General features: G+C 40.7%; 1 protein-coding gene across 3 annotated transcripts in view; it reads left to right on the forward strand.

The window, feature by feature from the left end:
- Positions 1–12,388, forward strand: part of Uap1 (UDP-N-acetylglucosamine pyrophosphorylase 1) — a 45,536-nt gene that overhangs the window by 14,068 nt on the left and 19,080 nt on the right. For all 3 annotated transcript variants that reach the window (XM_057770448.1, XM_057770449.1, XM_057770450.1), the window contains exons 3-4: positions 8,405–8,609; positions 11,062–11,237. In XM_057770448.1, coding sequence (XP_057626431.1) covers positions 8,405–8,609; positions 11,062–11,237 — 381 coding nt within the window. The remainder of the gene's footprint in view (positions 1–8,404; positions 8,610–11,061; positions 11,238–12,388) is intronic.

Here is a 12,388-nt window from a genome sequence, read left to right on the forward strand (position 1 = left end):
TATACCGTGCCTTCTTGTATAGATAATCTTTCTGTCAATCTGTCATAAGCTTTAGACAAAATCCGATTGTCACATTCAGCAGTTTTGATTCTCTCAGTTAATGTTTCTGTTCCTACTGAAAGGGACTGAAGCTTACGATCCAAATCAGCTGTTCCTTCTTCCATAGTAATAAATTTCTCCTTAATATCAGCCGTTAATATTTCAGTTCCTACTGAAAGGGACTGAAGCTTACGATCCAAATCAGCTGTTCCCTCTTCCATAGTAATGAATTTCTCCTTAACATCAGCCTGTACCTCTTCTAAATTTTTTTCAGTTTGTCGAGTTGTGTTAAACAAAGATCTGTTCTCTGCCTGGAGAACTTCAAACTGATTTTTGAGAAGATTGTTGTCATTCTCAATTGTTTTTAAGCGTTCAACCTCGTCTCGTAAAGACTTTATCATATTTCTATTATCAAACCATACAGTACCAAGGAAAACTACGAATCCCAGAAAGATCCATATCTGTGGGCTGACAGACACTTCTTGTAAAATCTCCCACATGGTACAACTGAAAAGGCTGTTAAAGTCTTGAATGGTAATGTTTTCAGACATTTTTCTTATTTATAAAAGAAAATTATGTACCTGTAATGAAGTTTTCCTGCCAGTGGTGGCAAAGAAATGCACCTGAGTCCACGTGGTCTAAGCCAGAGCCGGTCTGAAACAATTAACTCAAAACAAAAATTATTGTACTGCCTGTTAAGGGAAGGGGTTGGTGGCTTTTACTTCAAAACCGCGGGTGCTTCACTTAAATCAGGCAGTGAGGGTTTGGAAGAAGCAGGGAGCTATTAACTGCTCTGTGGGGGGTCGCTGCTCTGCGACTGTAGTGGCCTGGAGTGGGGGAAGGGAAAGCGAGCAGGGAGCGCACTGTAAATCGCCTTCCTGAGCTCAGGCAACTAGCCGGGAAAGGTGGAGCTTGCGCCCCCCCTGTGCCGGGTCGGGGGCAAAATAGCCCGACGTTGGGACGCCAAATGTGGTGGCGCAAATGAATGTAGACAGATTATATAGATATATACAGCTTTAATAAGGAAATAAACTTACAGGACCACAGGTTCCCGCGGTGTACCGGAAAAGCGGAGCAAAAGAAAAAGGGCTGCTGGGCTCACGCCCGGCAGATTTATCCGTAAACATTAGCCCGAGGCGAACACGCCCCCAATGGGTGGGGCTATGTCCCTACATGATTCTATTGGGACTCCCACCATAGGATGATGTCATCTTCGTGCACAGTGGGTCTTCTTTCCCTTTATTTAATCTTCTCTGGAAATACTTCCTGGATTACCCAGAAATGGGTCTTACCGGTCTCCTAGATGAGTCTAGAAAAGTCAGGTTGACAGTGAAGACAGATCAATGTGGCAGGTTTTCTCAGACTGCCAGCTCCCAAATCATGACATGGAGACTTATTATTAGTTATGAATGCTTGGCCTTAGTTTAGGCTTGTTTCTGGCTAGCTAACTTTTTTTTAAACTTAACCTGTTTCTCTTCATCTACATTTTGCCTCAGAGCTTTTTACCTTTCCTTTCATTCTGTATGTCCTATTTTCCTGCTTCCTCTGTGTCTGTCTGTCTGGCAGGCCAACCCCTGGCTACTGCTTCCCTTTCTCCCTCATTTTCTCTTGAGCCTAGAGTTTTCCTCCTACTTATTCCATCTGCCTCCAGCCCTGCCTACCCCTTTTACTGCCTAGCTTATTGGCCATTCAGATTTTTATTAGGCCAGTCAGGTACCTTAGGCAGGCAAGGTAAAACAGCAACACATCTTTACATAGTTAAACAATTCCGCAACACAAACATTTTTACATTGTTAATCAAATATTCTATTCCAGAACAGACCAATAGAACCTTTGAATGTTTGTCTACACTTCTTGTTAAATCTGCCTTATTTTCTGAACTGAGTGAACAAATGATACTAATCTACTTTATCATAGAAATGAATATCAAAATATCAGAAATTGCCTGTAATTATATCAGACCAAGATCTATTTTGTCCCCCCTTTGGAGCCTGTCCTGGAACTAGCTCTTGTAGACCAGGCTGGCCTTGAACTCACAAAGATCCGCCTGTCTCTGCCTCCCAAGTGCTAGGATTAAAGGTGTGTGCCACCACTGCCCAGCTCTAGACCTATTTTTCTTTTCTTATTTTTTCTTTTATGGTTTTTCAAGACACAGTTTCTCTATGTAGCTTTGGAGCCTGTCATGTAACTAACTCTTTTTTTTTAAATATTATTTATTTATTTATTATGTATACAACATTCTGTCTGTGTGTATGCCTGCAGGCCAGAAGAGGGCACCAGACCTCATTACAGATGGTTGTGAGCCACCATGTGGTTGCTGGGAATTGAACTCAGGACCTTTGAAGAGCAGGCAATGCTCTTAACCACTGAGCCATCTCTCCAGCCCTGGAACTAACTCTTGTAGACCGGGCTAGCCTTGAACTCACAGATATCCATCTGCCTCTACCTCCCAAGTGCAAGGATTAAAGTGCATTACCACTGCCTGGTTTATTTTTATTTTCTTGTATTACCTAGATATATATATATATATATATATATATATATATATATATATGTTTACTTTTTAAAAATAGTTGATTTTTATTTTATATACATTGGTGTTTTGGCCTTCATGTATGTCTGTGTAAGGGTATCGGATCCTCTGGAACTAGAGTCAGACAGTTGTGAGTGGCCATGTGGTTGCTGGGAATTGAACCCAGGTCCTATAGAAGATCAGCCAGTGCTCTTCACTGCTGAGCCATCTCTCCAGCCCCACATGTTTACTTTATAGATGTGAATAATTTTATAGCTACAGTTTTATATTGGTGACTAGTTTTGTCTTTGACTTTTTGTCATCCCATCTCTCGCTCATTGAAAAAGGAAGATAACTGGCACCATTGGCATGCTCTGTACCCCTGTCTCCCTCTGTACTGACAGAGTTATTGATGTTTAAACTGTTCTCAAGAGCTCCAGGGAGTTCAGTCTAGGACAACTGTTTGATTTAGGGAAGAGGAAGTAGATTCTAACTAGGCAGGTCTCTAACCTTTCACATCTGTCATAGTTCTGCTCCCTTCTGTTCTGTGCATTTAATCATTCTCTGAGGCTTTATTTAAGAGTATTCAAAGTTAAAGAGTAGCTTGGGAAAGACTGATTTCTTCAGAGGATGCCTCTCAGATCTGAAGTGCTCAGGCATGGCTAACCTAGCCTCTTACCCTCTTACTGAGAATTGGGCAGGACCAGTAAGGAGCAAGAGGGGAGTTTGGGTGATGCCTTAACTTAGACTGACTTTGGAATCACTAACCCTGCCCTCCTCCTGGCTTTCAAAAGGCTTCTCCTCCAAACCAGAAGTCACATGGGCTTCTTCCTGCCCTTATCCTAGCTGCCCACTGGTTCTCCTTAGCATTTGAAGAGGGTGGAATCTTAGCATTAACACTTCAGGAATCTTGTGAAATGGCCACAAGCAACAAGCAGGACATCATTCAGTTTGAGTCTTCTTTAGCTTTTAATGGGCTCTGTAGAACTAATCTATGTTTATGGTCTACATTTATGTCCACAGTTGTTAGGACCAAGTATGGCCCAAGAGGGAGCAAAGCAAACTTCCTTTTGGCTCAGTGTCTGGGAGCAGTATTTATTTGTGGCTTAACAGTAGGGTGGAGGTTTGTTTTGTAGCTGACTTTGTATCCTTCTCACTTAGCCAGAAACTGCTGTGTGTTTGCACATTCATAGCAAAAGAAAGTTTCTGCAGTTACTAAGTGGAGGGGAGAGACTGCCATTGTGAGGACTGTGAGGAATCTCATAATGTCTCAAGGACAACTCTGGTTCTTCCTCATGGTGGAAAAAGCATTTTGTGGTAGTTTCAAAATGTCTGTTTATTGAAATGATAACGTTTGAAACCAAGGGTAGAAAGTTGTCTCTTAGGGGTTAATATGTAATCTCCTTGTTGATGAGAGATCTTACTTTAATTTGAGTTTTAAAGTGTTCTAGCTACATATAGAATAGTGGGGAACTGTTGAGATCTTGAAAGAGAAGGAATTAAAGGTTTTGGGAAGAATGGCATTTTAGTAAAGATAAACTGGGAAAATATGATTGATTAATATAAAATATCACCCTTTATTTAAAATGCATATTTAATTAAATAAAAGTTAATCGCCCACTATTATACTAATAACTTTTCAGTGCTCCCCCAATAACTTTTCTTGCAATGAGGTATATTCCTAGGATTTGTAATGTTCCTGGAAGTGAATGCTAGGGCCCGGCTGCATCCCAGTACCTGCTATGGTGTTTCTTCACTTTATAGTACCGTAGGGTAGAAAAGGAACTGTCTTGTGCAGAAGAAATGTACTCATAGCATTATCTCCTAATTTTTCTTAAATCTAGTATATCTTAAGGAAACTAGAAAATACTAAAAATGTCAATGGGAAAAAAAATACAAATTTCTGTTGTTCCATAATCCAGAGGAAAATAACCACTAGTAATCTTTTATAGTATTTTTTATGTACACACACAATATATTGTGTAGAATGTTATGCGGATTTTTAATGAAATAGTAGAAGTATATTATGATTATATTTTGAGATAAATATGGTATAGTGAATGCCTATATATGGTGCTTTGACAAAATTATTTTTTCTTTTTGATTCATGTATTCCCCCTTTTGTTCCCTTTTTTCTTTGCTGTATTTTAAGGCAAATCCCAACTATTTTGTTTTTGTCATCATAGTTCAATATATGATTTTAAATATGTATACAATGCCAAATGTGGTCTTTCCAGCCCACACTAATCACAGGCACTTCATGTTTAATGCCTAGGGGAATTCATGGTAAGGCCTTAGTTTATAGAAGTAGTTCAGATGGACAGAGATGTCCTTGACTAGTCCACTGTTTTGGGTTCAGCATTCTGGGAAGCAGTTTCAGTTGTAACATGATTGAAATGTAAAGACTTAAGGTGGGTGTGGTGGTACATGCCTATAGTCCCAGTGCGTAGATGTGGAGGCAGGGGGATCAGTAGTAGTTCAAGTCCATTTTTGCCTGTAAAGGGAGTTTGAGGCCAGCATGAGCTATGTGAGACCTTGTCTCTAAAAGCCAAGCCCCTCGTGTTTCAGTCTTATTTCTGACGAGCTGGCTTGGATTTTTTTTTTTTATTTCCGCTTGTCAAATCGCCTGTTGATGCCCCTTGGCTTGTCCTGGAGTGCTCACAATTTAAATGGAAGTTCCTTTGTGCTCTGTTCAGAAGTACTGGTGAGACCATCCTTGTTTAGGCACCTGTCCAAGTTAAAGCACTGGAGAGGAACTAGTCCAGCCAGGATGTCCTGCAGGAAGTGTTTGACCTTTAACAGGGACACTGTAAACCTTCCGGGCCTTCTGGGCTCACAGTGCGTGGATCTTCAAAGAGATTTTCTCTAGACCTGGATCTGTCTCACTCTTGCTTACCGTTTTTCTCTGTGTTAAAATCCTTCCTGTAAGAAAGTCTAACTGTTGGGTCCTATTATGAAGAGGTGAAAAAGGATAAAGGGGTGTGATTCAGCTTTTCATATTTCTGAAGACTCTTGAGGACATATGTAATACATATATATAGTACACACACACACACATATATATGTATTTAAGAAATTTTGACACAAGGTTTTGCTGTGATGACTGAGCTGGTCTTGAACTGTTTCTGCCTCCAAGTGCTGGGATTACAAGTGTGAAAAAACATGCCCAGACTGCTTTAGGATATGAAAAGTTTGTAGTTTCTTAACTCTTATTCAGCCAAGTACATTTATGATTAGTTAGCTTTTTGTCAGTGCTCCCTGTATGAAATATATGCTGCTACCACACAGTTTGAAATAATGTATCATTGTTTTATACCTGGAAAAAGTCACTGGATTTTTTGACTAAATTTCCAGCGGTATCTTATCTGTCATTATAAGACAGACACTGATTTTAGCACTGCACACTAGTGGTAAGCACTGAAGCATGCTGTAGTTACACAGCTGGGCACCCACCCTTGGGTTCTGTGAACAACTATATGAACTGCATTTGATTTTGAACTGTCCTGGGCTTGATTCTCCATAGATTGCCTTTCTCCTTTTGTTTTTCTTTGTCCACTCATAGGCTAGAGTCAAGAATATAGAAACCTTTTGCGTTTGTGTATTTTATATGTGTGTGGTATATGCTCATAAGTATGTGAGTGTGTGAACTGTTGCACGCACAGGCAGAGGCCAGGACACCCAGGTGTCTCCTGCTAATACTCTCCCCCTTACTGCCTTGAGACGGAGTTCATTTATGAAGTTCAGCTTTTCTACCAGGTAGGCTGACTGGCTAGGCTGGTTGACCAGTGAGCTCTTGGGATCCATCTGTCTCCTCCAGTGCTGGGGTTACAGGCATGCAGTCATACCTAACTTTTAATGTGTGTGCTAGAGATTTGAATTCAGGCCTTTCTGCATACAGAGTAAATTCTCTTAGGTCCACAGAAAACCTTTTTATTAAATTGCAATATATATAGATTATATCTATAACTATATATAATAATAGTGGTTGTTAAATGGAGGCAAGATAGACATAAAAATATTTCAATCTGGAATGTGCAACTGGTGGGCACAGTCCCAGTTGTCTGTCTTGGGATGACCAGCTAGGTACACATCCACAGATGGAAAGAACTGAGGAAGAATGACAAGCTAGGTCTAGGAAACAAATGCTGATCACTTGAGTAAAGGATGAGGTTACTGTACAAACATTAAAGCTGATTCGCTTGGGAAGCTGGAGTAAAGCAGCAGTTTAGGGACATGGTCGAGGGAAGGAGTTCATAGGGATATTTTGGTGGCTGGTTGCAGCTGAAGAAAGCATTGAAGTGGTGTTGATGGCATCAGGTAAGTTGGTGTTTAAAGCATGGAGCTGCCTGCGGGGCTCTGGCTTTGGAGTGGAATAGCTGAGGAAAGTATTGTTCTTACAGGCTGAAAATGAACAATGAGAAACTTAGGAAAGATGGAAAAAGACATATTAACAGTAAGACAACCAAAAATGTATACTATGTGTGGAGAATACGTAGTTTAGAAAGCAAAGCCTTTGTCTGGAATGTGTGTGTGGAAAAGATGTTCAGAAGTGTGTCTGGTTCTGGACACCTGCGGAGGTCCAGATTGCAGTCCTCTGTCTTCAGTTCTGATCGGTCATAAAGTCTGACCTAATGAACTTTAAGTGGGGTGAACTTTCCCCACTTAAGTTACCCCATTTAGTTTTCTTAATTTTGGCTTCTTATAAGGTACAATTAAATTATATAGAAATAATAATAAAAAGCAAGAAAGAAAATTAAATCTCAGCTAGCTAAGGCTACTTTAAGGGTGAAAGTTATGGAAACATAATATGCTTTAAATATATAATTAAAAGATAGCTGGTGTTGCCGAAGGAGGTCCTTGGACTGTAGATGGAGCTGCTGGCCGCTTCCCACCACTGGCTAGCTTTACCCAAAATAATTACACGGAAACTGTATTCTTTTAAACACTGCCTGGCCCATTATATCTAGCCTCTTCTTGGCTAACTATGATATCTTGCTTAACCCATTTCTAATAATCTGTGTAGCACCACGAGGTGCTATCTTACTGGGAAAGATTCAGCATGTCTGACCTGGTGGCTGGATCCATCGCCTCTGGCTCACTTTCCTTCTTCCCAGCATTCTGTTCTGTCTACTCCACCCACCTAATTTTCTATCCTATCAGGGCCAAGGCAGTTTCTTTATTAACCAATAGAGAGATGACCCTCCTCCATCATTGGACTATGGTTATTAAGAAAAATGTGAACTCAGAACTGAAGAATACTCCTGTTTTATAGAGGTATCAATGTTTAAATTCTTGCTCTACCTGCTGTATTATCTTTTTAAAAACCTAATATATAAAATATATGAAATGTAAAGTTAGCAAATTAGAAAGCATGCTACATATGAATTTGAAAGCAATGATGTAATCATCCATTGGTATTCTTGGGTGGTTCATTCTCGCTTCCATTCTAAAATGTGTGGATATTTATGTCCCTTATGTAAAATGATACTGTTTCTGCATATACCTACATATGTCCTTCTCCTTGCTTGGTCTGAGACAGGGTTTCTCTGAAGCTTTGAAGCCTGTCCTGGAACTAGCTCTCGTAGACCAGGCTGGCCTCGAACTCACAAAGATCCACCTGCCTCTGCTTCCAAGTGCTGGGATTAAAGGTGAGTGCTGGGTTTAAAGGCGTGCGCCACCACCGCCCGGCTAGAACAGTTCTTAACAGCTGAGCCAATGCTCCAGCCCCAGAAACCTACTTTAATGTGTTCCTTGAAGCCTCTGTCTAGTTTTTAGGTGTTTGAATGCATTGTCTAAGCTTTATTCTGTATGTTGATTATGGAAGTTTTGTGATACAAATGATTTCTTTTCCAGGACTTTCCCAGATTTCTCAGAACAAAGTAGCAGTTCTTCTTCTAGCTGGTGGTCAGGGGACAAGACTTGGAGTTGCATATCCGAAGGGCATGTATGATGTTGGCTTGCCATCCCACAAGACCCTTTTTCAGATTCAAGCAGAACGCATTCTGAAACTACAGCAGTTAGCTGAAAAACGCTATGGCAACAAGTGCGTCATCCCATGGTAAGCCAAGTCTCATGTCGAAACATCTGCTCTATAACCTTCAAAATGTATATAAACTTACTGACAGGGAGACACACTTCTGTTACCAGTCTTCTTTGGAAGTGTAATTCTCTGTATATGTATATGGTGATATATATTATAGCTACCTATATGGCCTCAGTGGCTTTACAAGGGATATATACTCTTTAATTTTTACACCCCTGACTGAACACCTTAGGAATTCCTTTTCGGTTCTATAAACCCTCAGTTCAGAAGCATCTTACTGATTGGTGGCCTGTCTAGAAGAGGCTTTCTGTTTGAAAACCAGTTTCCTGAAATCTGAAGGTGTTACTTTATTGTTTCTGATGTTGCTGCCTGGTGTCCAGTAATTCTGATTCCTAATCGTTTTCTTTGTTTCCTCACTCAAGCATTTGGGACTGCTTCTTTATAGAATCTGAAATTCCATGATAAAATGGCATGGGTCTGTTCTGGGTGCACATTAGGCTTTTTCAGTCTAGCAGGTCAGGTCCTTAAGTACAGGTTGCCTGGTCCTTATTCCCCTCGCTCACCTCTTCCATGCACACCCCAGAGATGAAAGCTACTTTGACTTCTCTGCTGTGGGTCATACTTGTTTTCTCAGCCTCTATAGCGTGCTGCGCACAGGCCCTCTGGTCACTGCGTCCTGGGCCCCATGATGGCAGTTCTGTGCTGCCTCTCAGTTTTGTTTCGTTTTCTCTCTGATCTCTTTCTCAGAGCATTTTTGGAGGGCAGCCTGTTCTGAGGGGGAAGCAGCTGTGTAGTTGATGTCCCTCAGGGCCTTATGACTTCAGTCCCATATGACCAACCAAACTGCTGGTTTTTCTGTCTCCCAGCAACAGCCTCTGGTCCTAGGATAGATTCCCTAGCCTGTACCAGCATGAGAAAAGACTGTCAGGACAAAGCAGCTACTTATCCTGATTCCCCTCTGGAAGATCCCCTGTCCCCCTGGGGGTGGTATTCAGGTCTGACTCCACACTGCTCTGCAGCTCTCTGAACCTTTTGAAATGGTTTGCAAAATTATTTTCCAAGATGTTCAAGTTCTTCTCAATACAAGTACTGGGATGCTATAGACTTTTTCCCCCATCTTGATTCCTGTGGGGGTTTTGAGGGACATCTGTGTTCCATGTAGCCAACATGTTATTTACAACCCCAGTTTTTACTTGTTGAATTTTCCTTAGTGTTCCGTTTCTGTTCTTAGGCAGAACAGTTTCTCACCTTTTATATTTGTATAAAACCAAGAATTGTGACCCAACTTATCACAAAGATCAAAATGCCCAGAATGATTTTCTTAGCAACCTACTTACTGTAGTAGGAAATCATGTCATATTCTTCAATTTAGAATTTATTTTTGTTTGATATATGGATGTTTTGCCTTCTTATCTGTTCTCTACATGCTTGCAGTACTTGCAGAGGCCAGAGGAGGGCCTCAGATCCTCTGGAAATGGAGTTACAGTGGTTAACTACCTAGTGAGTTCTGGGAAGCAAACCTGGGCCCTCTGTAAGAGCACATGCTCTTAACCTATGAGTCATCTCTCCAGCCCCTTCTTTATCAGTTCATTTTTTCAGTGATGATTAACTGAGTTACTGTTTCTAAGTGCTAAGTATTAATCACTAGCTGAAGCAAAAATTCCAACTTTTAAGCAGATTATATTCTAGTAAGACCCTGAACCACTACAGTTTCTAATTGTAATTTTTAGATAGGTTTTTTTCTTCCTTTGCCATTCTATCATGAGTTCAGTTGAAAAAAGAAAAAAAAGGATTTGCATATATTTTTTTAAATTTGTATAAGTGTTTTGCCTGCATATATGTCTGAGCACTTTTATGTGTGCCCGATGCCCAGGGAGACAGGAAGAGGCACTCCATTCCTAGAACTAGGGTTAGAGATAGTTATGAGCCACCTGTCGATGCTGAGACTCGGGCACTGCCCTCTGGAAGAGCAGAGAGTGGTCTTAACTGTTGAGCCATCTCTCAAGACCCTGAATTAAAGTTTTGTGGCAATAAAATGTATAATTTTACTTCTGTGGTTATACTGGGATGGTAATCAGTCTGGGGTCTATTTCAGATTTTATTAAGAACTGCAAGAAAATATTAGCCTACAGTGTTGATTTTATCTCCCCCCCCCATTTAGAATAAAGCTTTTAACTTTAGCATGCATTTTCACAGAGTTCTAAATTCTTACTTATGCCGCTAGATATAGGCTTCTGGAAGCATGTCTAATATTGCTAGAGCTGATTTTGTGCATAAGGATTGATAAAATTTCTGGAAGAAATTTAGCAGCTAATTAATGTGCCTTAGCTAGAAAAAAAGATGAAGTGAGTCAAATGAGGAAGAAGCAGGCGCTCTCGCAGACTGTAGCTTAGGAAGTGGATCCCACTTTCCTTCGCCCTAACTCATACAATACCATTGCTTAGAAAATTGGCTTTTCTTTTCTTAGGTATATAATGACCAGCGGTAGAACAATGGAATCTACAAAGGAATTCTTCACAAAGCACAAGTACTTTGGTTTAAAAAAGGAGAATGTGGTCTTTTTTCAGCAGGGAATGCTGCCTGCTATGAGTTTTGATGGGAAAATTATTTTGGAAGAGAAAAACAAAGTCTCTATGGCTCCAGGTTTGTTATCATCCGTATTTGATGGTTTCTTGATAGTAAAGGAACAAATCATTAACTTTTGATTTTCTTTTGAATGTATTGGTTTGGCTGTTAAAAATATCAGGTTCCCCCACCCCTTCAAATTGACAGTGATTTAAAAAGTTGAAATGGATGGATCCAGTGATTGTACCCCTGAGCAGCTTTCTGAATATTCATTTTCTTGTGTGTGTGTGCACGTGCATATATATTCCTTCATATATACAACAATGTCTTCGGCACAATATTTACTATATTACTGGAAAGCATCAGTATTTAGTAAGTAGGAGACTTGGCTAGTGGCGCAATTCAGTGCTACATTGCTTGCCTAGTGTGCACAAGGTTTTGGGTTCACATGCCAATACTAAAAAACAAAACAAAGCTTCAAAATAGCAGAGGCTAAATGGTAGTTTACAAATGACTTTAGCTCTTAAATCATGTAGAGGTAATTGCTTAGAGACATTAAATGTCCAAGAGAAATCTTTTATTTTGTTTGTTTTTTGTTTTTTGTTTTTCGAGACAGGGTTTCTCTGTTGCTTTGGAGCCTGTCCTGGAACTAGCTCTTGTAGACCAGGCTGGTCTCGAACTCCCAGAGATCCGCCTGCCTCTGCCTCCCGAGTGCTAGGATTAAAGGTGTGCGCCACCATCGCCCGGCCAAGAGAAATCTTGATGCATTAAGAGAGTACGATGCAGAACTGTATACGCTGAGTAGGGTCTCTGGCTTGTATATATGAAGTTAGTATATGCATGTCACCGTTTGTTGATGGCTTTTCAGTTCCACTAAAAGTACTGCTTATATAGCCACACACAGTAAGTGACCCGGAGTGTGAGTTCAACTGTGAGACCTGCATCTATGTGAGTCTGTACTTGGCGGAAGGACCGAAATCAATAGACAGTAAACCAGTGACCTTCGCCATGTGTGGGCCTCTGTTTCATCTGCATTCCTAGTTACAGAAGAATATTGTTTTGAGGTGTAGTGGGAGCTGCCGGCTGTGTTCCACTGCCCAGCTCCCAGCCACTGGCTAGCTTTACCTGAAATACAACACAGAAACTGTATTCTTTTAAACACTGCTTGGCCCGTTATATCTAGCCTTTACTCGGCTAACTCTCGCACCTGGACTAGCCCATTTCTAATA

The sequence above is a fragment of the Chionomys nivalis genome, chromosome 5, assembly GCF_950005125.1.
Source record: "Chionomys nivalis chromosome 5, mChiNiv1.1, whole genome shotgun sequence".
Classification (NCBI taxonomy): Eukaryota; Metazoa; Chordata; class Mammalia; order Rodentia; family Cricetidae; genus Chionomys; species Chionomys nivalis.